Here is a 26956-nt window from a genome sequence, read left to right on the forward strand (position 1 = left end):
TCACAATAAATAATGATCCCTTAATTAATCAGCATTTTCAGGTCTTCACTCTGAAGCTTCAAGTATCAAACGGGACAAAAAAATACTGAACTGAGGAGCAGTTACATTACACTGGCATCTTACTCAAATATGCTGACCTGAGTGATTCTAATATCAGCATTTCTTTATTTCTCCTTCTAGCCCTGGAGCATGAATGTAGCTGAGAAGGCTGGAAATTAATGTTCATACTTCCCGTGCATTATTAGTAGAATTATTAAAGTTTAATTTAATCTGAGCAATCTGTGGAAATCAGACATGACCGAGGTCATGATCAGAAAACACTTGTCTCCTAATACTTACGTAGTGCTAATTTTCCCACTGAACTTCAAATGCCTCGGAGAACAGGAATAAAACCACAGTGGCTTCTCAGAGGCCTTACAGCTGAAGGTATTTCATTCTGTCAGCTTTAAACAACAGACGGAAACCAAACCATTTCTGCACCCAAATTTTATTAAAAAACATTAAGTTCAAAAAAGTTACTTTATGTTGCTGTTAGATTGAGTCAAAATTATTTTTATTTGTATTTTAAAAAGTTGTAAAGCTGTACTTCTCCTATGTTACCCCTTAAAGATGAGGCAACACTAAACACGAAAAGTTCAAGCCTACTGTAGTACAACTGAGAACTGAACATATACTGTCCATAAACAGCAGAGCAAGCTGCTTATTTATCCTTTTTAGTCACAGTAAGAGGCAAAAATTAATTGTTATTAAAATTATCTATATATGAAAAAATATTTAGTTCAGGTATAAATGATTTTTTAGCTCCTTACCAAAACTTAAATTTAATTTTTTCAGTTTTTTAATCTGCGATTTTCTTTTTGGGGGAGAATAAAAACCACTGTCAGCTCTGACTCAAGACCTGTGATGTGACCTTCACATACCAAGACAAAAGAACACTCACAACTACTTCTTCTTGAATATTGTTTTAATTTTCACTTCACAGCTGTAGTCACTAAACTGAACATTTTCCACACTGCATAACAAGCTGCTATTATAGGAAGTAAAATAGTATAATTCAGCACTCTGAGCTGGAGAGTCATAATTAGATGAAGTATTACCAAGATTCCTCTGTGCCTTAAGATACGCACCATCATTTGGCTTCATTATTCCTGATGCTTTCACATAGTTCTTGGCATATGGGAGGATCAAGATATGAAAGCAGCCTTATTAGCTTTCAAACCAGCTTGCAGCAGCCTCCATTCTCAAGCCTTGTAACATTCTTGCACAAGTCCCCAAGGCTGCCTTACAGCACTGAAGCAATCATTTCAGGTCATAAAAAGATAAAGAACTTTAAATAACTCTTCATTTTTTTTCCCAGTGAGAAAATGATTACTTATGTTCTCAAAATTAAAAGGACTTTGTACAAAAGGTCTGGAAAGATCTGGTTTTAATTACATATTTCAAAACTGAGTTATATATAACAATTTTACTGCTTATATGCAGTAAATAAATACATTAAAATCTTAAGAGACCAGGAAAAAAAAAAGCAGGCTAGACGACAACTAACTCAGATGTTTTCTGGAAATGCACCATGAATGATTTGTCCCTTGTAGCTGAAAACAAAGAGGGAGAAGAAAAGTGGCAAAGCAAATGAACTTAAGTAAGAAAATGTAGCACCCTTTTTGATCTTGCATGCAAGCTGAGAATGAGAAAAATTTTGATCATTCAGTCTACAGTCTTATTTAAAGATCAAAACAAGTCTGTGCAGTTTAAAGCCTTGCTTCATTAAAAGAAGCCATGCACAGTCAAAGAGTTAATTGAATGGTAAGTGGGACATTCTTGCAGCTTTGCTTGAATGATAGAAACTTCATTATAGACTGCCCTGTATTCCACAGAAGACAATCAAGGTCCACTTGACAGAGTTTTTTTCCACCCAGTCTGCCATTTCTTTTTCAAATCTTCAATTACCTACCTGCTACCTTAAGAGCTCCAGGTTGAGTTTTTATAACTTGTTAAATAAATTACATACATGAATTTAAATCTTTCACCCATTTTGAAATACAAACTGCATATACATATAGTATATGGTGACAGAAACTTCAGGACAAAATTAAAAACAAATGGCTCAAGGTATCTGCTAAGCCTTTTTTACCTACAAAATTAAAAATACCAATCATACAATTCTGCTGTAATATAGAAGTCTCTTTAGATGTGCAAAGCTTTTGCTGAGACTGTATAAATCTTAATGCATAACATGTTTTCTCAGCAAGTGAATCCATTTTTCCCAATCCTTTGAAGATGCCACATGGCTAACCAACATCCAAAACTTTCCTTAATGCAGAGGGAAGAGGGTGAACCTTTGAAATGCTTGAGAGCACAGCAGATTAACAATGAGAAGAGTATTCAATGGCCAGCTGTTGAAATTAAAATTTCCGTCTGCTGTCCACATTCTAACCTGTTCAAATATTTTAACACATTATACATTACCCTGCCTTCAAGTCAGTGCTGTCTTGCTATACAACACAGATCACATAAGATCAGAGCTAATTCTGATCTTCAATTATGTATGAGAGATCCAAAATCAGGTTGGCTGTCTCCAGAGCTACCTGCAGGCCACTGCACTTGGCAGCAAAGCAATCCAGAGTCCGGAGGTCAGCAACCTTTACTGAGGGCTCTTTAGGGCAGCCCTGTAAAACAGGAGAGCCAGGCTGGCCTTGCAAAAAGCTCCAGCTGAGGGCCTCTGTGTTACCATTCACCCCACAGCCGCACTTTGAAAGTAAATCTGACCACCTGGAGACACAGGGAGAACCTGGGGGAACAAACCAGCAGTGTCCATAAAGCACATCTGTCAGAACTTCTTCGCCATCGTGACTCAGAGAGCGAGCTACAGACTCCAGGGAACGGCAGAACCCGTCAGCAACCAACTGGTACTGTGTCTGAGAGCAACCCAGGTCTCTGAAAGTACTGACAGGCAGGCTAGAACTCTAAAAAAGAAACCAGAACCAGGACAGCAAAGTTACAACACTGTTTCACAGAAATAATTTAAAGCATGTATCATACTTCTGCCTTTTTTTCCCCAAAACAGATGGTTCAGTTCTAACTAAAAAATGTTTAATTATTATCCCATGATAGGAAAGAGTCAAAGCAGAGTTCTGCATGATCATCTTTCAATATAAAACCCCTACATATTTTCAACACTTAAAAACATGCAGTTACTATAACAGATACCTAAAGAAAGATCAACAAGTATAAATATAGTGTTAAGTTTAAAAGATATAATTAAACCTGAGTGCTTCAAATAGACCCCTTATTTTATATTAGCGGTTAGCAAAAATGCCACATTAATCTAGAAAGAGAGAAGTGTTTTACTCTCGCAGTGATTCTACATACATCCTTGTTTCTTAAGTATATTAAGCATCTTTAAAACCCTTACATCTTACATACCTTGTGTCTTATGTATGAAGCCAGGTGAGTTTCTGTACAGCCCCCTCCTAACAATGCCAAAGGTTCCTTCACTGTTAACTGCAACACGTGTTCTGCAGTTTCACAGACACGCTGAAAATCACATTAAATTCTTGTTAGACATACCATGATTAATAGGATTTGTCCCCATTAAAAAAAACACTAGAATAAAATTTTCAGTAGTTTCTGGTTCAGATTCCATAAAGTTGAATTACATGTGGATATAAAGCTGCTGAGAGATTTCCAAGACCTTGTTCACTTAATGAGAAATTGTCTTTATTTGTCCACACCATGAAAAGGCAGAAATAAAAAGCTGCATTTTAATCCTTCTTTTTTCAAAACAGGGCTATATATAAAAAGTCAATCAGTATCAATGACATTTCCAGACCAACTGTTCAATGCAAAACAATGCTTGACTATCATTGTATGTGTTGCTGCTGGCTTTCTGCTAGGCAGTTTTGATTTTTATGTTCTCATAGACCAAGTAATGAAAATGAAAATATTTATCCAGCACTGGCCTCAAGAACAGGTGAAAGATGTACCTGTCCCTAAACAACTTTCTGTATTAAAACAGAGGTATTAAATGAACATGAGCACTTCAAGGATTTTGAAATTCTGGAAACATATGAACTTAATTTATGTACTGAAAAAACTACGTTTCTAAACTCAATGTATTTAACATTTCTCAGTATTTTTCCATTAAGAACACGACTTTCCAAGAAAAGACTTGAAGAAAATTTGCCTACCTTCAACTCATCCCATGCTGTTTCACTTCTGTTACAGAGTACCAGGCTGCAGATAACTGTGTCCTCAGGAATTAGATGTAGAAAATGCTTTGAAGCAAAACTCTCAATGCACAAATCTTTCAAACTGCCGTAACAGCCAGGAGGCAATGAATGTATAGAAGCTATAGGCTGTGCACCTGTCAATTAAAAAAGGAGAAAACAGTATGTGGCACCATCATAACAGCTAGCTGATGCAATTCATAAAGCATAAACTTTATTCCTCTTGGCTTTTTAACTTATATACATTGTTCAATACTGTCATTCCAATTCACACAGGAAATCACAGAAACCAACGCATTTGGAGTGCAAGACTTGGTGGCAATTTGAGATTAAAAAGAAGTGATTGTTTCATTTGCCTTGATTCAGAGTTTGAAAACAAACAGTTGCTGGAATTGGATACCCCTCATGCCACAAGCAGTAATAACACCTGTGGTATGCCAGCATCAGGCCTGCACAGAAGACCTACTCGCCTTGAAAAATGGTTTTTGGACCAGAAAAGAGCAACTCTTGCTCAGCAGCTAAGGTAGAGGGAACGAAGAGACTCCTTCCTGTGCAATGACCCCAGCCCAGGTGACACTCTCCTCACAGTGACAGCTCCAGGGCAATGGTTTAGGCAGAGAACTGGCCTGTTACCTGTCACACGGCCCAGGGGCTCCATCAGAGACAGCCCAGCCCTGTCCACAGCCATGACACCACGCTCCTTCAGGTACTGCTTCAAGGAGGGATGCATCACCTTCTGGCACACCACGAGGCCCACCTCCTCCTCAACCAGCTGCTTCCCCACATGAAGCAACTGATTCAGCTCTGACACTTCCAGAGAAACTCTGTGATGGACTGCTATAGTTCCTTCCTCAGGGTTAGAGCCATCACCTGACATGGACACACTGAAAAGGGCAGTCTTGATCATGTTTGAACCAGTCCTTTTGGCAGCAAGTGGTTTTCCCAACTGGATTTCTGGTGCTTCTATCAGCAGTCCAGGAAGAACTGTAGAATCCACAACTCTTCTACCTTTCACAGGTATCACCACACACTTCCCTAAAACAGCATTAGTCTCAGCGTGACATGGAACAGTAAATATAAAAGCCTTTAAAACCAGTGAGGTGAGATGATCAACTTCAGTTTTATTAAGCATGCAAGCAGGTTTGCTTGTTAAAATGCTCCGAACCAAGCAAACAAGGGTCTCAACACTGCTAAAATCCACAGACACCCGGCAAACACAGGCCTCAGATTTTAGGTGATTCATGCACAGACCCAGAAGATGCTTGCTTATTTTAACAACAGTAAAAGGTGCAACATTCAGGCTCCTGAAATTTTCGAGGAAGCCGCAGCAAAGGATGGCAGTGAATAAGCCACAGTCACTGAAACGCGACACGTGGTTCCGTACGGAGGCTGTCAGGACACGCAGCACGGGCTGGCTGATGGAGAGGTGCCCCAGGAGGGCTGAGGACTGGGAAGTGGTGCAAACGCAGCCCCCCACACCATTGTGGAGCTGTTTGAGTCGACCAGCAGGACCGTAGGAAGATTTTAGTATCCCACTCAGCAGAGACAGTGACTGACTCACTGCATCTCTAGTTAGTGGCTCACTAATAAATAACGAAGGCTTTTTAGCTTCAAGGCGAGACATTTTGAAGGTAAGATTTTAATTCTAGCCAAAAAAACATTTCACTTTTTTTACTTGGATCTATAACTCATTGCACTTTTAAATTTTAAGAGTAGCACATTTTAATTCTTTCCAGGCAAGGATTATTATTTGCAGTGTGAAACAGTATATACAGCATTCCTGAAACTACTGATCACAGCTCTCTTAAAACGAGGCTTAAATCATGTTGCAAAACATAAACAGTCACAGCAGGAATCTGTTTCATTCCGGACGATCTCTTTTAGCTTCTGAATGAGATTGAGCAGACTTTTTTGCAACAAAGTTTACAAGCATGCTTCCTATATGGACACCTATAAGTGACAGTCCTGCTACAAGCAGAAAGTTCTTTCTACTCCAGGTAGTTTTCTTCATCTTTTCTGGCAACAATAACAGATGAAAACCTTCCAGCTTAGTTACACCTACAATAAAAACCAGAAAGATATTAGAATAATTGTTGAAATACCAAGTCAGAATTCCAACAAATAATCTTATGAAAATATTGTACAGCTTGACCTATTTTAGTTTTTACCAAAAAAGTCACAGAAGGACACACACTGCATCAAAAAACCATTCAGGTTGGAAAAAAACCCCTTTGAAGTCGAGTCCTGCTGTTTCCCCAGCAGTGCCAAGCCACCACTGAACCACATCCCCAAATGCCACATCTACGCATCCATTAAACACCTCCAGGAATGGTGACTCGGCCGCCTCCCTGGGCAGCCTGTGGAGACAGTTTTCCTCATATCCAATCTAAACCTCCCCTGGTGCAACCTGAGGCCGTTTCCTCTTGTCCTAGCACTTGCTGCTCGGGAGAAGAGACTGGCCCCCAGGTGGCTGCAGGAAACACTACGGTTGCCCTGAGCCTTCTTCCCCCAGGCTGAAGACCCCCAGCTCCCTCAGCACTCCTCCCAGGACCACTGCCCTTCTCGGGACTCACTCCGCACCCCAGTGTCCCCCCGGAGGCTGCTGTCCCCCACCAGTGCCGAGCACAGGGGACAATCTCTGTCCCGCTCCTGCTGGCCACACCGTTTTTGGTCCCGCCAGGACTCCCTTGGCCGCCTGGGCACACGCTGGCTCATGTTCAGCTGCTGCCACCAGCATTCCCAGGAACCTCTCCAGCCACTCTTCCCTGTAAGTCAGCACAGGGCTGTGACCCCAGCACAGGACACAGCACTGGGCCTTGTTGAACCTCCGCTGGCCTGTGCATGCTACAATGCTTTTAACAGAGAAAATCTACCAGGGGGCTGTGACCCCAGCACTGGGCCTTGTTGAACCTCCGCTGGCCTGTGCATGCTACAATGCTTTTAACAGAGAAAATCTACCAGTGTGATTCTACTACAAACACAGAGAGTGCACCAATTACACCTGTTTATTATTAATTCTGACCACTGCTCTGTGTTCTTACCAGCAGGTCTGTAAGAAGCAGGCTACCATCACTTCACTGAAGTGTCAAAACTACAGTGATATCCACCTCATTTTACTCAAGAACAAAAGAACTCAACTAGTCAGCAGGGCTTGCCAGGCAACAGAAACACCAGCTTTTGATGTTCAAAACTTCAAGAAATCTGGCTCAAACAAAGGGTTCTTACTTCAAGAGGTCCACAAATATAGTTCTTCAGTTCTTAAAACACTAAAACTTAAAATCAATGCTTTTTTACGTTTCTATGCGAACGCTACAGTATTTACACTTGTACTTTATTTCGTTTCATTCCCTGTTGTCACCACTGTTCCTACTAACATGGAATATGTTACTATGTATAGTGACAATTATTTCTGGGCCCTTTTAAGCCTGAAAGGACACTGTTATAGATCCAGTCACACAAGTCTGACTGCTGTCCTGAAGTCACTGGAGCTTGTTTTAAAATATGTTAAAGACATATAATATCCTCACTTAGCTGATCTCATCATGTGGGATTTAGCAGTATTTTTTGAGATTTATTATGTACTTTTCAGGTCCATGTAGGTACAAAAAATTAACTTAGTTGCAAAGTACAATAAAACTCCAAAAGAATGAAGTTAGAACACCAAGGCTGTATGTTTGAAAATTCTCAATTAATTCATCTTCTCCCTCAAAGACACAGATACAACTAATTAGGCAACTTACCTAAAAATCAAAGTACTAATGCTATTTCTCTTTACTTTTGCGAGCGCTTTGCATCATGAATGTCAGAATTTCACGTTCTGGATCATAATCCTCTGTCTTCACCTGGAAAACAGGACTGGACTTCAAGTAATACCAGCCCCAGTGCACTAGTCCCAGGCTAGCTCCCATAACAATCAGAACTTTGTTGTCCTTCCAGAAGGTTTTAAGACCCATTGCAAACTGGCATCTACCTAGGTAAAGATAATTTATTATTTTAAACATAAATCCTTTTTTTTTTATTACTCTACAATAACAACACTGAACAGATAAAGCTGAATGTTAATACCTTTAATTGCAGTGCAGCAGATGACTAAAGCACTAAACAAAAAGCCTTACTTTGTGAACAAAAAAAAACCAACCAAAAAAACACCTCAATCCAGACATTTTGAAATGTTAATTGCTGCACTTGCTTCGAGCTTTGGCACACTAAATCTTAAACACAACAAAGCAACAAAGCTTTATCTAATTACAAGCACTACTGCCCAGATGTAAGCATCTGAAGCCCAAAAGCAGGTCCAGAATCACCTCCCACTCTGTAGTTAATAAAACTCAATGAGTAGCTAGGCTCCTAAGGCAATGCAGAACTTTCAAATTGCAGGCAAAGCAAGGCTGAAGCTTCTGACACCCCTTTACCTTTGTGCAGCTTTGCCTGACCACCGTATAGTATTCAGAAGCGGCACCATTACAAAGAGAGCAATAAATTAATCCTTATGTAGTAAGAAACTGGAAAAAAAAAACCAACTGCTTTCCGTGGGAATTCGCAAGTACACTCGTGTTTTATACCAAAATGCCTCACCGGTTTGAGCGGCTACAAAGCTGTAACTCGGAGGAAATGCTCCTACACGCGGCCCACCTCCATGGCCTGACAGGTGCAGCCCGCCCCACCAACCGCGCCTGCACGACTCCACGGAGCCCTCACTGCCCGCTCCTCCTCCTTCCCCGCGACCCAGCGACCTTGACGCGCGGGCGGCTGAGGGGCAGCGGCGCCCTCGGGCCCAGACCGCAGGCACAGCGCACCTGCGGCTCCTTCGGAGGGAGCGAGCGAGCGAGCGAGGGAGGAAGGTGCTACTGATCAACCTTCCCGGGGCAGCGAGCGCTCACCCGCCCCGACACGTTCAAACGCGCCCCGGCAGGAAGCAGCAGCCGCGCAAGAAGCACGGCCCCGGACGTGCCGCGCCGCCCCTCGCCGTCCGCCATTAGCCGAGCGCAGCGTCACTCGCGGCGCGGCCCGCCTCAGCCGCTGGCGGCCATTTTGCGTGCGGGCAGCGCGGGGCGGGCAGCGGCGGGGCAAAGTATTTTGGGGTTAGTTGTTCTGGAGCTAGTTGGGTTTTTTTCCCTTGAAGAATTAATAAGTGGTTTTCCTCATCTTCTGATGTCTTATTATTGAGTATTTTTTCACCTGTGTCACTTCAGTGATTTCCCTGATGGTTCACACATAAAATATTTTCCTTTTTGTTTTCTGTGGATTTGCTTACATTTTGTCTGTCTGCTCTATTTCCTTTGTCTTATCTGTGTGGTCAGTGCAAAGAATGGGCTAGCTGGCAAACTCCCAAAGTCAGCTTACTCCCAGGAAGAGCAAACTGAACCAAAGCTAACTTTTCTTGTGCGTCCTTTTCCTTTTTATGTTTTTCTTCTATTATTTTGTAAATTGTATGCGGAGGGGATTTCTGCCTGCCAGCAGTTCTCACATGAGTAGTAGCAGACGTGTTGCAATAGTATTATTCTGGAAAGTAAATTGTTTCCAGAAAGAAATCCGTGATGCCAGGGTAAGTTCAGCTGAACTTACTGCATGGCTGAGCTGAACTAGGATGTCTGAAGTGGTCCAGAGCTCTGTTCTTTACATTGTGTTTCTCAAAGTTGCCATCAGTAGAGTTGCCAGGATTTAATCTGATAAAATGGAGAAGTTTCCAGGGCTGTTTGGTGCAAGGGAGAATGATAGTGACATGGCACAAGGCGTGATGGTATTCCAGCTTCTGTGTGCAGGACTGTTGAGAATCTTAAGATTAAAATCATCTGTGCTATGCTGTGTAGTTTTAGAGTGGATGTTTATCTTGTTTTGCACTTTTTTGAAGTTAAATAGCAATAATAACTGCATTTTGAAACATGTAAGCATAGTGCCTGACAGAAAAACATATCCCCAACCTAGTTTGTGTCCTGAAATGTTGACAGCTCTATCACAGTACTTAATAATTTGAATAATGCAATGAGAAATGTGTACACATTTCTCAAATTTTAATATTTTCACTCAGGATTCCAAATTAAGTGATTTTGGTCCTGTTTGGGATAAGCAAGGGAGGAGGATGTCCCAGTTCACTTTATTTTTGTGCAACACCGTAAGACTTGGGTTATGCTGCTCTGTATGTGTAGTATAAAATTTAAAATATACATAATGTGGATGGATGAATACCAGGTGAGCCAAAAGCTATAGTTTCTTACATGAAAGAGTTCTAACTTCGTATTTTCTGTGTTGGATGCAAAGTGCCTCCAAAGTTATGAAGTTCACTAAAAGAAACCAACACAGGTAGCTAAGTAATTGTCCTTTAAATAAGAGTTATCCTTGTTTTTCTAAAAACAGAGTGTAGGATTTGAAGAACAGTAGTCAGGAAGGATTGGACCATATGTAAAAATTCCTTTTTGATTGCTGTAGAGATCTGAGTGTTTCTCCGGTACTGATTAGTTTTAATTGGTATTTTATAGGACCAGCTTACACTGACCTATCATGGCATCCAACAAATTTGTCATTAAGGTAAGTAGAATGTCATAGCTTTAAAAAAATAATAAATCTGTAATACTGCTTAGAATGTCTGTTGATACTAAAAGTGCATCCTTCAGGCTTCTGGTCATGGTAGCATACTTTATATGAGCTTTTCTCTCTCTCTGGAAGCCAACTTGGAATTGCTGCTGTATCACGGCAGAGTGTGTCTGGGGGCAGCTGAGGATTAAAAGGCTGTAACTAAAAGTGAATAGTTGTGCAGCAAGAAACTGCATGAATTCTCAGTAAAACACTGTTTGCTACCTGAAGTAAAATTTTGGGTGGATTCTTTTCGTACTGTAATCTTGTAATGCTATTTATCTACTTCCCAGGTTTAAGGGTTCCTGGTTTAAGGTGTAGCAATATTCTTAAAGTATTATTTATTTGTCTCTTTTTTGCCTCTTTTTCCATTTTCAGGGATTTGTTGTTTCATGTGCAATAAAATGCTATTGAAGTTCATTTTGCAAACAGTCCCCGACTTTTAGTTATGTGCTGAAAAGCAAAACTTTTCAAAACATTCTGTAATAAACATAACACTTCATAATTCTACTACTGTGATTACACCGGCTAATCAATAAATAAACCTAATTGTGATTAGCACAAAATATTATTCTCTTGGAAGTGTTTTTCCAGGAATTTTCATAACACAACAGATTTTTCTTCTGTGGGTATGCTTGGAATTTTTTGGAGGGCAGCTACAAAATCCTTCCTGAGTGATCAGGCTGTGGAAGCTGTCAAAGCTTGGTTTTGTGGGTAACCAACCTGTTTAATGAGAAGACCGAGCACTTAATTTTTGTGTGCTGTGTGTTCTTTTCCAAGGAAAACCGCTGTCACTTAGTGGCATGTTTGCATTATATTTTTATTGTTCAACAGGATTGTAAACCTCCACAAGGTTAACTGTATCATATTATTCAGTGCGGCTGAGTTGATAGAAGGACTTAGAGGAGAAATATATTTGATTTTGAGCACATTTTAGCTGATACTCTGACTCTGTGCACCACTGATGTTGATAACAACAGGAGCTGAGGCTGAAGGCATTGCTTTTCTCAGCTGAGAACTCTTGATATCATCAATATTCATGTAAGTGCCCAATAAAAAAAGTGGTGTGAGTTGGAATGTCTTTACTCAATGTAGAGCCTGCAGACTGTTGGTTTCTGACCTGCATCATTACAGCTTCATTATGCAGCAAGGATGTGTTACTGGTATTCAGCAAGGACCTTGCAGTCACCAAGTTTAGCATCCCTGACTGCCTGAGCAAGGGCTAGGCTCTCATTGAGCATGTCTGTAGGTGAGCATATCACAGATAAAGCTTTTGAAAATGCTCACGAAATACAACTTCTTCTTTCTTATAGTGTTTGAGAAATGAGAGTTAGTTTTTACATGTACCAAATGCTGAAAATTAACTTCACCTTGACTGATTGAAATTCACTTTGTGCACAGATAAACATTTTACTTGTTCGGTCAGGGACTTTGTATGTCAAGTTTTGCTTCTTTAAATTCACTGGATTTGTATTTAGTGTAAATATTTTCAAAGACTTTTCAGTTTTCACATAAGTTTTGCACAGAAGATCCCCATGCAATAGATTCTCCATTGAAAACTATTCTACTTGTCTTTGCAGCCAGAGTACAGAAAATACTATACTCTTTATTTTAGATTCCTTGTGTTTAAAGCTGATGTGAGTATTTTACTGAGTCTGCAAATGTTCAGGCCAGATGTGTTGGAGCAAGTCCACAGGAGGGACATGAAGATGGAGCCACTCTCCTGTGAGGAAAGGCTGAGAGAAATGGGGTTGTTCAGCCTGGAGAGGGCTTCAGGGGGACCTAATTGTGGCCTTCCAGTACTGAAAGGGGCAAAGGGGCTATTTCCTAGAGCAGGTAGTGACAGGAAAAGGGGGAACGGGTTTAAACTGGAGGAGAGTAGGTTTAGGTTAGATATTAGGAAGAAATTCTTCCTTATGAGGGTGGTGATACACTGGGACAGGTAGCCAAGAGAAGTTGTGGATGCCCCATCCCTTGAAGTGTTCAAGGCCACTCAGGGCCCCATGCAGTCTGACCGGGTCTGGTGGAGGGTGTCCCTGCTCCTGGCAGCACGTTAGAACCGGAGGAGGGATGGTTTCTCAGGTCCCTTTTAACCCAAACCACTCTGATTCCACGTTTCTGGTGCCTCGCCTGTCTTCTACATTCTCTGCTTTTAAGCGTTTAGATTTTGTAAGCTGTGCATGTGAATCTTTCTGGTAAGAGGATGAAAAGTGCAGGTTATCAGTCTGTCAGATCTTAGCCGACTATCAAGTAATTAAGTGGAAACCCCTTCTAATTTGTTTAACTTCGCTTCTTACTGATGCGCGTTTTATCTGCGCGTCTCGGCGCCCTGGTGTAATGGTCGGTGACTTCCAGAGGAGGGAGCAATTGGGCTGGTTTTGGGAGGCGAGCCTAGGCTCGGCTTTGTGGGCCATTACGAGAGCTTGAAATAAACTAATTGATGCAGTAAAATAGCTTTAAACCTTAAGACAGAAACTACACTTAGGTCCTAAACACACATTCAGCACCTACTAAGCAGCTGCATGATACAGTCTTGTGATTTGCAAGAGATAATATTTTATGCAAGTTAATTTGATTATCAGTTTTCTCTTTTATATTGATATTTCATAAGCATTGCATGGTAAAATACCCCCACCATATGAATTTAATTAATCTTTCTCTGTGTGTTGCTAAAATATTTTACTGCTGTTCTGAGGAATAAATCTTAACTTTAATTGGTGAGGCTTAAAGCAAAATCTTGAACTCTATATGGATTTCAAAAATAATATCACTAGGGTCTTGTTTAAAACTTTGGATAAAGTAGAAAGAATTCCTCTTCCTATATTGTGTAAATTGACTTTATTCATGCCAAGCTGCAGAACTAAATATAGTAATTTTTATGGCTTCAATAGAAAAATTTCATTTATTGTTTTCTGCAATTTGTTCATTTGCCAAAGACAGAAGAGTAGTTTGTTACTACATTTCAATAGCTCAGCTCAAAGGGAAGTTGTTTTTTTGGTTTTTTTTTTTTTGCCTTTGTTTCCTACTTGGAGCACTGTTCTGTCTCAGATTTGGAGGCCTTAGATTAAGATAATTGTAGTTTTAGTGTTCCCTCTGGCCATCCAGCTCACTCTGCAATTGATTTTTCAGCATTGTTGCTCCTTGTTACCAATTTAAATTATTGCATGCTGGACATTTATGTAACTTTTTTGATCCTTCCTACGAATTTTTTGGTTGCTTTACGTGGCAAGTTCATTTGAAACAGCAAGCACAGCCTTTTGTTTTATATTGGGAACATCTTTGTAAGATGGAAATACTGGGTATCATTGGACAGGAAAATGACAGTGGGATTGTAATGTGATCTGTTTGTGTACTTTGTTTTTTACATTGATGTATCTTAAGGTAATCATTAAGATACTGACTTACAACCAAAGGCATCCTAACATCTGTCTTTTGAACCTTAGGAGTAGTCCATGAAAAAGTGTGTGCAGCAAGAACATCGATTGTAGGCTGGAGCAGCAGGCAGAAGGAACTGGAAAGCCATGTTCCTGTCAGACAGTGTCCCAGTATGGACTGACAGCCCTGGCCGGCCGTTTTAGGGTCTGCTCACACACCTCTGCGTTGTCTTGGGTGTGGAATAACAACACGAGAATTAAGTGTGATATTTGCAATGCTTTCTTTTTTTGGCTACCAGCTGAAATGCAATACAAAGATTTCTCCACCAGTTGTGCCCATCTGGATGGTTCTTAGGTGACATCTCAGAGGGCTTGACCGACTGAAGTGCCCATTTCTGTGAAAGTGTCCATTGAGTTAGCTGATCAATATTCCTGTAAATATACAACTAAGCCATAATATTTTTGTGAGAAATTGATGTGTTTTCTTCTTCTTGAGAGTTGTTTGGAGACAAAAAAAACTATGGGATTAGTAGGTTTTCTTACCTGATTTTTTATTTATCTCTGATCCCATCTAGTGAGTGATAAAGGATAACAGATGTGTTTATGTAGTTTACATACTGTATTAAGTCCACAAATATGAGTGCAGTGCTCTCAGGTGGAGAGCAGGGATAAGGAATGCTGTTTGTATTTAAAGTAAATTTTTATATAAAGTGACTGCTCAGAGTTATGAGACTGATTCTACAGCTGCTTTTTTGTGTACATAGTTGTGAGCGTGTTAGCATTCTGAGTTTTGGTTTGAGAATTAGTCTTTTTTTTAGAGAGTACTTAGTTAAATTAACCAATAAATGCAGTATTTCTCGGGTTCATTTCTTTTCCCCTTCACTGCAAAATGAAGATACTTTGTATGCGAAATTCCTGTGGTTGGAGTACTCAAATGTTTCAATAGAAACATGCTAAAATTAGGTTTCTGTGATTTAAATAGAATTTTCTAAAGTACTCTAAATCTAAAACCAAGGTGCTGGTGTTCTCCAAACAGATTAAGGGTTGTAAGAGTTTTACATGTATTGTGTGTTCTTATATTTGCAGTTTGAGTCTTTGAAAATTAAGAAATGGTTATTTTAACCATTAAATAGTGGTTTTCTAGAGATGGAACTTTCCTGAAGTGGTATTGCTCGGAGCAGCTGGAAATGCAAGTGGTTGAAATTGGTGTTGTCAAGTAGCATTGCACTTCACTCAGCTGTCATTTTTGTTTCTGTACAAAAGATAAAATAGGGTACTTGTCTAAAAGGGCTTAGAAGTCTTAAAGAAGATGATGAAAAAGGGGCAGGAGGGAATGTGATGTAAAATAGGAAGTGCAAATAATAATAATGGCTGGAGGGACATCTATTTAGTTCTTTCTCAATGCTCCAGTAAATTCCCAATTTCATGGGACCAGATATGGAAGGGCTAAAGTGGTGAGTAAATAAGTTCCAGAAGAAACAAAAGAGGATGTTGGGAGGTAAAGGGGGGAGGAAAATTAAGTGTACAATATAATTCTAAATCTCCTGGAGTCAATGGAAGTTTCCTCACTGACCTCAGAGGATTAATTTTCAAGCCTAGGGAAATGACGAGTGGATGAAGAGTTGAGAGATTAAAGTGTTAGCAGAAGGAGAAAGGAATAGGAAGCCAGAGGGATAAACAACAATAGTGGAAGCACTGCTTTCACAGGGATCACTTCAAATAAGGAATAACAGGATCATTCAACTTGCATTACTTCTTTTGGTAATTCAAATCTGATTAGTTTTTAAAGTACCACTTGTGCATGAAAATCAGCTTTTTTGCTAACTGTGAACACTGTCCTGCTGGGGCAGTGATATGGGATTCTAAATACCCACCGTACTAAGTAATGTGGGTTTTTTAAAATCTAATTAATTGAAAGATGTATGTTCCATGATACTTGCCACATGCTTTATTTCTGACCAGCACTGCCAGGTTTTACACCTCCACTGTTGGCTTCATGGAGAGCCTGGTGGTGCTGCCTCTTGACCCCAGAGTCCAGCCCTGGAGGAGGAAAGGATGGGAAACTTAGAAGCAAACTTGAATCTCCCTGAGTCCAGCAAAACATGAGGGCTTAGCAGCGATGCTGCGTGGGGTCACCGAGTGTCTTTAGGTCCTGGGAGAGGCTGCAGCTTACGCTGTAGGTGACATTCTTCAGTTCTTTCCAGGGGGTTCAGAAGGAGGTTAGTAGGCTGGGAGGTGAAGAGGTCTGTGTTTCATGCACTACCTGGTACAAAGAGTTTCATGATGGAGAAATGCAGATTTTGCTCTTGATGGTATGATAATGAAAATTTATTATAATGTTTTTCGGTAGTTTTTCATGTAGTCTCACCTTCCTTTGGGCAATGTAGCTGGATTCTAGTATGTGGGAGCTATCTGAATATTTGATATAAGGACTGTGGAGGAAATGGAGAAGGATGACTGACAACACGTTTTCATTTTTTCCTGATGTTTCATCCATGTAGTTCACAACTTCCTTAAAAGGCATTTATTTTTAATAGCAAAATTATTGCTTAGTTTCAATTCTCAAATAAAAGCTTTGTTTCTGGACTTTTTTTGCTCCAGTTTGGGGGCATTTTGTGCTCGCTGCAGAGCTTACTCAGCCATGACTTTGCAGTATTTTTCTTGAGTCAGTAGCCAGACTTTTCCTTAAATAATGGTACCACAGCACATGGCCCTCTGTTTCATTGTTGTGCTGCAGCCATGGCTGTGCACGGGCACCTATGACGCTCAGCTGTTGTGAAAACCCTTTAAACTGCTGATAAAATGATGACTCATGGTCACCTGATGAAAACAGATTCATTACCATGACTCCAGAAAGTTTAGCTCCCATGAAGTGTTTCACTTCCCACACTAGTTCTTCTAAAAGAGATGATGCTGCAGTTATTTTCTAACAGTTGACAGCTGCCTAATTAAGTGTGACAGTGTGGTTGGAAAAAATTGGAATTCCAGACTTCTTTTAATAATGGTTTAAGGAACTAAAATCTGTATGAGCTGTGAAGCAGTCACCAAGATTCTTCACAATGTTACTTGAAGTGATTTCTAATCAAATTATACATTTTGGATTTCATTTACCACTACTGAATTAAGTTCTTTTTGCAGTGGAGCTGACCCAAACCTCACTGGAGTCAGTGTGTTTTGGATCAGAGCCTGTGGAAGTACACTGGTAGCATGCCATAGCTTAACCAAGGACATGCTAATTTTTTCCATAAATGGTCTTCCTCAGTCCAATTTATCTGTGTTTTGAATGTATTGTGTTTGTCTATCATGTCAGCGTGTAAGGAGGTTAGGTTGGAAAAATATGGCAAAGTAATACAGCCAAATGTAAATGGATTTTAATTCCACTCTGAAACGAGTAAAATTAAATCCTCTGCATTGCTGACTTGTGATTCCCCAGGGACTGTGAAAGGATGGGTGAATTAAAATAGAAATATGACAAAAACCTGTTGCATGAGACTTGCATGTGGATGATTTTATGTTATAAGGCAGAAAAAGATTCTCAACAAGAATTTGAATATAGGGTAGTGTGGGACGGGTCATTGACTCTTAAATGATCAGGAGTTTGACTGGTGATTTTTGTCCTTATCTAGTGTCCCTGTTTTGACTGGAAAGATTTCTGACACACAATGCTTAAGAAAGTCACCATATTAAATTACTCCTAATGTGTATGATTGAGACTTGCTACAATAATGACTAGTATAAGCAAATATTGGCTAAGTAATTCATGCTTTAAAATTTAACATGCAAACTCCTACATTTTTTTCTTTGTTACATCTTCACTTCTGCTTGGGATTTTTTCCCATTTATTTTCCAACTGATTCATTTTAAACTTAGATGATGAACATCATGTGTTTATTTTGTGCTAAAAACTTGACTAGTCTGAAAAAGAATGGTCTCCTCAGAATTGAAAATTAGCTTCAGATATTAAAAAAGGTAGAAATAAGATAGATTTCTTAGCTGTTTTAATATCAGTCATACAAACTTTGTCAACAAATTACATATGGAAAAGTCATGGCTTGGTTGCATGGTGGTGTTTGTTTTTTCCCCTGAATGCCTCTCTCATTTTCATTACCACAAGCAATGTTGTAATGGAAAGGCAAAGTTGCAGATCTAATAAAGAAATTAAGTAATAAGGTTAAAAAACCCCTACAAACACAAGCCCCAAAATGGAGTGAAGAGGTTTTCTTGATTGACAGAGGAGAACTGTTACTGCAGAACACAACTGCGGTACAGTGTGTCTGCATCGGGGCCCTTCTGCTGTTGTGGGGTGTTGTTTTTACAGAATCCATCTCCTTCTGCCGTTGTGTGATGTTGCTTGGCCAAACGACAGAAAGAACAAACACCTTTCAATGAGGCCTGGGGGTCAGGTCAGCTGTGTGTGTTCATTTGCTCAGAGGGAGATGTGCGAGTGAGGTGGGCTGTGGTGTCTGCCCTTGCATGTGAAGCTCACCTGTTTATCTCCCTGCTTCAAGGAGTGCAGTGCTGTGAATGAAGCCTACACGAGAGGCACCGCTGCCTTCTTACCACAGAACAGTAACTGAAAGCTTTTCACTTGGGAGAGTGCAAGAAATAGCTTCTGACCTTGATTGTGTGCTGACGTTTTGAACCAAAATCTTCACTGCTGTGATCTGAGTGTTTTCCTGTTGGCTGTGTACGCTTTGCTAGGGAAGTAGGGTCCATTTATGAAGCCTTAAGGGCAAGCGCCATCTTTCTTGGGTTTGTACTTCTTTGTCTTTGACCTTCACTGAGGGTTCTGTGCTGTTTTTGCTATAGGTGTGTTTTACAGACAGATCCTCTTACAGGAAATCCTGAATCTCCAAGCTTTGGCAAAACTGAGATTTTATTCCTTTTTCTGTGTAACTTGCTGTGTGCTGTGTTCAAGTGGAGAGTCACTGTAAAAATGTTGCATCAAAGCTGGTTGCAGAATAGTCAGTTGTTAGTCTCGAGGGAGAGTGGGAACAGAGATAAGGAAGAATGACACAGTGGTTTCCACCCAAGAAAATGTGTCATAGCCACAGAACATTTTCTCAGCATTTTCATATCGTTGACGACTGGGGTTTGTAAAGTTACTTCAATAATTTTATCCTCATTTTGCTCCCGAAAGTTATGTGGTTAGTACGCCAAACGAAACTCTGTTCTGTGTGCAAGGTCCTCTTTGCATGCCCCTGCTTAGTTTCCAGGATTAGTACGATACCTGGCATATCTGACACCACTCAGCTGGTGAAACACTAGTGTATATAAGGTATAGTTAAATACAGCCTTTCAAGCTTGAGCCAATATTCTCCTGATGTAAACTCACACGAGTGTCTTTGTTCATTCAATAGCCCAGTGATTTAATAGCACTCATGATGGACCAAATATACAGGGCTGTGGTTTGTCCTGCTTTGTATCATAGAGATAAAGTCTGAGAGAAGGGCAATGTATATATCTGAACAGAGAATATTTGCTGAACTTAAGAGTTGGGAAAGAGCTAACTCTTGGGCCATTAAAGAGGATCTGTTCAATGCCAAGATCCTAGGATGTGACAGTTAGTAGGGTCATGCAGAATATAACTTTCCCTTCTTTATTTTGACATTCCTATTGCATAAAAATAGGAAGGAGAGTCGTTGAGCTGGACCAGAGTGCGCTGCCCTGCCATAATAAGGTAATCTTCAGCAGTGGAAAACAAACCTACAAAGAGTTATTCATTCCCTCTGTGGTATTGTCTACAAGTCTCTGGTTCTCATTTGCCTGGGTGTTAAACTGACACAGTCACAATCCATGGTTCAGGGAATTTACAAACGACTTGGATGATAGGATTAAGCTTGACACATCAAAAGTTGAAAATTAATCCCATAATTTAAAAAAGCAATCAAACAACAACATATTCTCATCTGAAACAATGACTACAGAGAGTTTGAAGCATAACATAAAATAGCTGAATAGCAGAGAGCAGTGATTAAATCATTGACTACCATGTGTGGAATAAAAGAGCAACATTGGTTTATAGATTTCTTCAGAAATTGATAGAATTTGTCACTAGTTTAAAATGTTTATATGTCAATTTGTGTGGTTCATTAAATTGAACTGAATATTTAATTTTGCTTTTATTGTTTGGTGGAAACAGGGTGGTGTGTAGAGATGACCTCAAAGGACAAAAAAATGTTAAGGAAAATGTGTCTTTGTATATATCCCTTCACCCTGATAATGGGCAGGAATTTTGATTTGTAGAATATCTGGAAGATACAGCTAGGGGTACTTTTTGATTATGAACTGTAAAGAGATTTAATTATGGATGCTCAGCATATTCTGCATAGTTCAGAAAACTCTTTGCTAATTTGAAGCCATTTTCTGTAAGGTTATTAGAGATGGTTCATTTGTTGTTGCTATTTTGGAGAGGCCTACATTATTAAGCATGTAGGAACTGTTGGGATTTAATCTAGTTTTGTAAATTCCTATTTGAACTATGATACAGATTTTGGGAAAGAAAAATCCACTGATGAAGGATACAATAAAAAATATTGTAAGTTCAGAAGTTAAATGATACTCAGATATCTTTAGAACCTGCCTTTCTTTATCTTAAGCAAGCATCAAGGAATCTCACAGTATTTCAAGCTGTACACCTAGAAAATCACTTAAAGCTCTCTCGTTGGTAACCAAACCAGTGCTATGACAAGGGGAGGCAACTGGTTTTTATCTACTATTATGAGGCAGCATTCACACTCCAAGCAGAGCAAATGAAGCTGGCAGAAGATAATTTCCAGACTTGTAAGGAGGCTAGAGTCTTTGAACTGTTACAAAGTGGTAGGAGTACCAGTGATGATCACAGACTCCTACAACCCAATAGAATGTTTGATCTTCACTGTGGACACCAAATATAAAACTAGTTTAGAAGGAGAGAATACTTCAAAATTGTATCTACAGAGATACTGGTGACTTTAACTTGATACAAGTGGTAGTTTCAGAAAAGGCAGGGTAATGGTACTTAAGAAGGTAAGTTCGTTCACCAAGAGCATCTGCTCTGTAGTACTGCCCCAATCCAAATTATCTCTGCTGCTGCTCGCTGCCATCATACTTGGCTTTGAAACACCCCTTCTTTCTCCTTAGAGTGCCACACAGATTTGGTGCTTAGGCCTGATCAACAAGTGGCATGCTCATTTCTCTCATTTGACCATCTGCAAGTCGGTTCAGTGACCCTCAAGATGTTTAGATTAGTTTCCTTGTGTTCTCAGTAATGCTTTGGAGCTCCTCAAAGTGTCCTAAATATGCTACTTGTTTAAATGTTAGACATTAGTCCAAATCTGTTAAATTAGAGTTCAGTTTAAATGCTGTGTTACCTATTACCTTACTAGTGTGGTGAAAAACAGCGAGGCTTTCTAGTTTTCTTGTGGGCTGTGTGATGGAGCTTCCTGTGTATTTAGGGTGAGGATTCCAGGATTTTCCACAAAGTGAAAACACTGTGAGAATTCCCTTCTGTGAGGGCTCATTCTCGGCAGCAAAGATCTCCCCTGCTGTTACAGTCATGTTTACAGCAGCACTGTAAAGAGGCTTAAAAATCAGACAGACCTAGGGGAAGGAATAGTGTGGAAGGTGGCAGGGTCAGGGAGCAGGCTGTGAAAGATCTTTCCTATGGGCTGGGAGCAACTGTGGCACCAGCTGTCACCTGTATGACTGATGTTGAATTGCAGGGGAGTCTGTATGACTTTTTAAATTGCAGATAAATGCAGATCATCAGCATAAAAATGCAAAAAATTGGCATTAAGTTCCTGAGGAACAGATTGCACGTGAATGAGTGATGGGGTTGGAATGAGTAATACTGTTACCTGAAAAAAACGGCAATCTGCCACTGAATACTTGTGTGTTCTGGAGTTTCCCTCTGTGACTTCCACAGGAAGGTTTTGCAGTCTGGCATTGAACAAAATTAATTCTCAGCCCTTCCTTTGTTTTTTGCAGCTGTCTTCAACCAATCTGTTAATATTTCTGGACTGGAGCAAAAGCTCAATGTTTACAAATAATTCCACACTGAAGAAATGTGCAGCATAATGCTTTATTTACCAAAAAAATACGTGTTGCAGCAGCCAGGCTCCAGGAGGCAGGCTGACAGGCCAGCAGAGCCCTGGAAATCCCGTCGTGCTGCTTGGCTCTCCCTCCCTGGAGGGCCACTTGTGCCAAGGAGCCCCCTCTCCCAGGAGTGGGCACTGGGGATAGTGCACTGCCTCTGCCTGGGTTCAGAGCCACGCTGCTTCCTCCAGGCAGCTCACAAGGACCCCTTTCAAGGGTCAGTTACGGTTTGTGTTTGCAGGGAATTGCCCTTCATACATTCTGCTTTTCTATTGGCCCCTGCATCGCTTCTCTAACTTGGCAAGTGTGCTTTCAAAGGCTTTCGGTGACACGTTTATTTTTCTTAAATGCTTATGGAACAGAAACTCAGCCTCACGAGGGATGTGTGCCCCAAATGGAATTAGAATGATCCACAGTGTTAATTTTGTTCATCAATTATGCTCCTGATTTTTTTTACCTCTAACATTAATTCTGTAATTTTAGAGAAGAAGCTGTTTTGAGCGACTTTGCTCTTTGTGCACGTATTAAATTATCAATAGGATGTAAGCATGGGGAAAACTTCAGTTATTTCTCCTTTGCCCTTCATCTTCCCACATATGCAAATGAACAACAGGAGCAGAAATCTGTCGCAAGCTTTTGGACAGATGCATTCTTGGTACAACCTTGTACTTTCAATCTTTCCAAGGAATTTCAGCCATAGGTAGTGAGGTTCACAGGTAGATGCTGGAAGGATGAGCGCCTCTGCTTTCTGTTGCTGGCTGTGTCAGGAAGCGTCAATTAGTGTGAAAAATACTGATAGTTCCTTCATTGAGTGATTGGAGTAAATACATTTTGTTGATCCTGCATACTTGCCTTTTAAAGCTGCATGTAAGATTGCTAGTCGTAGGGAGTGGGAAGGTGGGGCAGTTTGATGCCCTTTACCTACTGGCAGCCCTTAGCTGTGTGTGAATGGTACAGCTATTAATGATCTCCCTGTAGTAAAGGGAGCTTGCATCTTCTTAATGATTTCACAGTGCTCCCTTTCCTCTGAAAGGCTTTGCTTTGGATTAAAAACAACAAAAAAGAATTGTTGCAGGAGATTTTTCCAGTGATTCCTAAGTAAATCATTAACAGCAATTTGTAGCAAAAATCAGCTAAGAATCAGCAGATTAGACATTTAAGACAGGTAGGAACTAGAGCTGTGATATATGTGCACTTGTATCCAAACTAGAGTAATTTAATACATTTCATGTGATAAAACAATACAAGTGAAATTACCATAGTATCAGAATGTCTCGGCTTTTAGCAAAGATGATGTTTGTTATTTTTAATTTCTTGATTTTACTGTCCTTTCTAAGCAATGTAAATGGAAGAAAACTTAATTTTTGTGAAATATGAGTCCTCTGTTTACTTTTAGAAAAGCTTTCTTTCAGTTTTTTCTTCTTAGTTACTTGTAGGAAAGGAAGTAAAAACTTTGTCTGTAGGTACGTGTATGTTGTAATGCTCGTTTTCAGAAACTCAAATCTCAGTGCTTCTAATATTGGCAGTCTGGCATTGATTGTAAGCATAATAGGTTATTTCATGCTGCTTCTCTTTATGTTCGTGGTTATGATACTGAAATGTTAAGACCACACACAGACAACAAGATCTCCAGCCACTTACGCATGTAAACAGTCTGGCTTTTTACAAAGTGGAAAAATATTTCTTGTGCAGTATTTTTAACATGATCAGCATGTTAAGGCTTAATCTGCAACTGTGTCAACATTTCTTTGGCTGTAACCATTAATTCTGCAGCCTCTTGATAATATGTAAAATGTGAGACTGGTTTGTTTACTACTGGGATTTGTCAGCAATTACTGTCTGCATTTAGCTTAGTGCTTTCAAATATATAATAGATCAAAGACTTATTTTGCATCATCACTGTGGTTTTAGTAAAACAAAGGACTTTTTTTTTTCCCAGCTGGCTTTGAGACCTTCAAAGAGCCATTGGAGCAACAATTTTCATAAATACTGTACTTATACCTGTTTGATATTGGTAGGCACAGGTACAATACATTAAATAACCTTCAGTAGCTACTGTTTGACAGGAATTTACCTATAGGGACAGGAATGTACATCCCTTTCAGCCTCAGTTATTGTGAGACCTGGCATGGCTCCAGCATAGCTGGGAATTTTTGGTTTGCTTATTTTTGTGTAATTAATGCATGTTTTCAGCATTCTTCTTACCATCAGGAACTGCAAGTGCAGTGGTCATGTGCAGTATTATCCAAGTGCCATATCATTTTCATCACAAAGAACTGAGCATTACAAGTTCTGATAGACAAGTTCTTCATATGCATATGTATATATGGAGTTAATTAAGAGTAAGATGGCATAAAAGCATTTTAATGGACAACATATCTGTTCAAGTAACAAATATTTGGGTTTATATAGTGCCTTTATCTCTGTTCTCAGAGATAATTTATTAACATGTTTATGAATTTAGTTTCAATGTGTTTTTGTGGTTTTGTAAGTAGCAAAAAGAACCAACTCCCAAACTTACCAGACAAATGTGCAGAACTTTGGTAAGAATTTTTTATTTAGTTAGAAGTCGGCTGTAAAATCAGTTACACTTACCACTGCTCCTCAGAAGATTGCCATCTCAGGGGCTTGTGGTTAAAATATTTCACCTAAGCTTTTTCTATGACCTTGTACAATTCTGGAGTGTTTGTTTTTTTTCTATGAGTATTTTACTAAAGAGATAGAAATAATGGCACATCAATCCATAAGACTGACTTAAAAAATCTCAACATGCAGATAGTGTAATGTGGATAAGGGAAATTGTTGGGGAGTTCAGTTTTAGGGATAGTCACCTGACAGAATAAGCTTTTATATGAAGCTCTTAAAAGGCAAACCTGCATTTTTAGTCACTATTATAAAGTATTTAATAAATGTGTCAATATTACTGCAGGAGATTAGGAAAGCTTTCCGTTTGTAGATCACTATCTTTTTATTTTTAAGACTTAAATGCTCTCTGCTGCTTAAATTCTGTGGCCATTTCTGAGCACCGCTCAAACCAGATGTTTTGTTAAAATTTGAATTAATCTTTTGCCCAGTAAAACCTAAGATACTGTTCTCCTAAACAGCATATGTACAAAGAGAATCTGTGTGTTTCATCATTCCTGTTTTGCTGTCTGGTCCAGTTTCGTTTCCTTTGATGAAAAAATGATAAATATAACTTACAAAGTGAGGCAGCAAAATTATCTCTGTCAGTTAGTTAAAATAAATTCTTGATACCAGTTTTGTTTTCCAAGATTTTAAGCATTTAGCTTAAATAATGAATTTCCTGCTAAGAATTTGTTTAGTAAAATGGTTGAATTTTTGACTTATTTTTTCCCCTGCAAAGGTGTTATTTTGGACATATCTACCAGCTATGTATTCAAGTCTTTTGCATGGTAACAAATACCAGGCTTTAAGAAGCAGCTGTAATTCTAAATGGAATTTTGTGATGAGCCCTTCACCCTTAGTTTGGATATCTTCCCACCAAGTTATACACCTCTGTGAAAATCAATTTTTAAATTCACTTTTCATTTAGGAAAGCCCTCCACTGACAGGGAATCTCCTGTGATCTTGGTGGCCCCTGCTGCACTGGTGACAAGAAGGGGGGAGATTGAGCCTGTTCAGTTTGGAAGTAAGGAAGAGAAAGGGTGGGATGAATTATCTAATAAAAATAGAACAACAAAAAGCAAAAAACCTGCTGAAGATCTTTGTTGTTTATGGAGCAGAGCCTGGCGGTAGCTGGCACAGAATGGGCTGCAGGGATATTCAGTGGTTTGTGTGAGGAGCAGAGACTGGCGATAGGGAGCAGTGCAGCAGGAATGAGGGGGAAGGGGATGCTGGATGTCCGTGCTGGAGCAGGGATGTGCAGGCAGTGTCAGGCTGAGAACTGGCTGAAGGTGGAGAGAAAGCTGGGAACAAGAGAGGTATGGAGCAGCAGGAGTAAAGCAGGACTTCATAGTGGCTTGATAATGAGATGAGGATTAGGAGTACTAAATGATACTCAAAGTGGTGAAAAACCTCAAGAGGCAAGATTAATTGGTTGAAAAGCTGTTTTCAGCCACTTGGAACAGGGAGGAGAGCAGGAATATCCAGATGTCAGAAGGTGTAAATTCTGAGGAATGGTGGGCACAGCTGTCTGTTTCATGTTCTGTGTTCCCCTTTGCACCCCAGAAGGAGAACCTAAGGCCCCTGAGGTGTCACAGAGTGGCAGAATGTTTTATCCTTGCCCAGAACTGATCCAAAGAAAGGCTGATGGTTTCCTGCACGTTAACTGCATAGGTCCAGTCAGGGGAGATGTCTGTGGGGCTTCCAGTCCTGCGCATTTCCCCGTGGCAGTCAGCGTGTCACCAGATGGCAGATTTTCCTTCATCAGTTTTCCACCTGCCCTTTCCAAGGTAGTTTTCAGAGACTGTTTAACTTCATAAAGGTACTTGCAGTCATCAAGGAGCACGTGTGGTGTCCTTGGCCTTTCTGGAAGTGGTTCTGTAGGAAATTGTGGTTGTGTTTTATTATGGCACTGCTTCACTCTGCCCATTTTCTTACAGTTCTGTAAAATATTTCATACACAAAGGATGAATTGCTCATGACAGCTTTTAAACACTTGTACATTTATCTGAATTTTTGGAGAAATACTTGGTTGGTAAAACTGAAGTTTTGTTGTGGGTTGTTGTTACTCTTCAAAACCTAGCAAAG

The 26956-nt window shown here is 39.9% G+C and overlaps 2 protein-coding genes across 19 annotated transcripts in view; one reads left to right on the plus strand and one right to left on the minus strand.

Moving 5' to 3' along the window:
• Positions 1 to 536: 536 nt before the first annotated feature.
• Positions 537 to 9210, minus strand: MKKS (McKusick-Kaufman syndrome). 11 transcript variants are annotated; one of them, XM_039717007.1, is made up of 7 exons: positions 9107 to 9210; positions 8639 to 8728; positions 7967 to 8192; positions 4860 to 6284; positions 4188 to 4363; positions 3424 to 3534; positions 537 to 2963 (listed from the first exon to the last, which is right to left on the minus strand). In XM_039717007.1, the coding sequence occupies exons 4-7, from the start codon at positions 5848 to 5850 to the stop codon at positions 2523 to 2525; spliced, it is 1719 nt and encodes a 572-aa protein (XP_039572941.1). In that variant the 5' UTR covers positions 5851 to 6284; positions 7967 to 8192; positions 8639 to 8728; positions 9107 to 9210; the 3' UTR covers positions 537 to 2522. The 11 variants fall into 11 exon arrangements, with proteins under 11 accessions (XP_039572941.1, XP_039572934.1, XP_039572940.1 ...); XM_039717000.1 differs by having other exon boundaries at positions 7967 to 8196; positions 9107 to 9205; XM_039717006.1 differs by having other exon boundaries at positions 7967 to 8196; positions 8639 to 8654; positions 9107 to 9124.
• A 1490-nt stretch (positions 9211 to 10700) lies between these two features.
• The window catches only part of LOC120505956 (SLX4 interacting protein), an 81194-nt gene continuing 64938 nt past the window's right edge, over positions 10701 to 26956 (plus strand). For 7 of the 8 annotated variants that reach the window (XR_005628382.1, XR_005628383.1, XM_039716945.1 and 4 more), the window contains exon 1: positions 10701 to 10751. Coding sequence is in view for 5 of the 8 variants with exons in the window: in XM_039716945.1 (XP_039572879.1) it covers positions 10725 to 10751 (27 nt within the window). In the remaining 3 variants the exon portion in view is untranslated. Of the gene's footprint in view, positions 10752 to 11679; positions 11838 to 26956 lie in introns of those variants that run through there. The other variant, XM_039716952.1, reaches the window with a different exon arrangement.

Source organism: Passer montanus, unplaced genomic scaffold, assembly GCF_014805655.1.
Source record: "Passer montanus isolate IOZ18808 unplaced genomic scaffold, ASM1480565v1 scaffold37, whole genome shotgun sequence".
NCBI lineage: Eukaryota > Metazoa > Chordata > Aves > Passeriformes > Passeridae > Passer > Passer montanus.

What these genes read in the sequence shown, in the direction of transcription:
- MKKS (XM_039717007.1), bottom strand. Translation starts at nt 5,850, where the DNA reads ATGTCTCGCCTTGAAGCTAAAAAGCCTTCGTTATTTATTAGTGAGCCA. An exon ending in GCCCCTGGGCCGTGTGACAG is followed by an intron (nt 4,364 to 4,859) that starts GTAACAGGCCAG and finishes TTTAATTGACAG; the next exon opens with GTGCACAGCCTATAGCTTCT. An exon ending in CAGCATGGGATGAGTTGAAG is followed by an intron (nt 3,535 to 4,187) that starts GTAGGCAAATTT and finishes TGTGATTTTCAG; the next exon opens with CGTGTCTGTGAAACTGCAGA.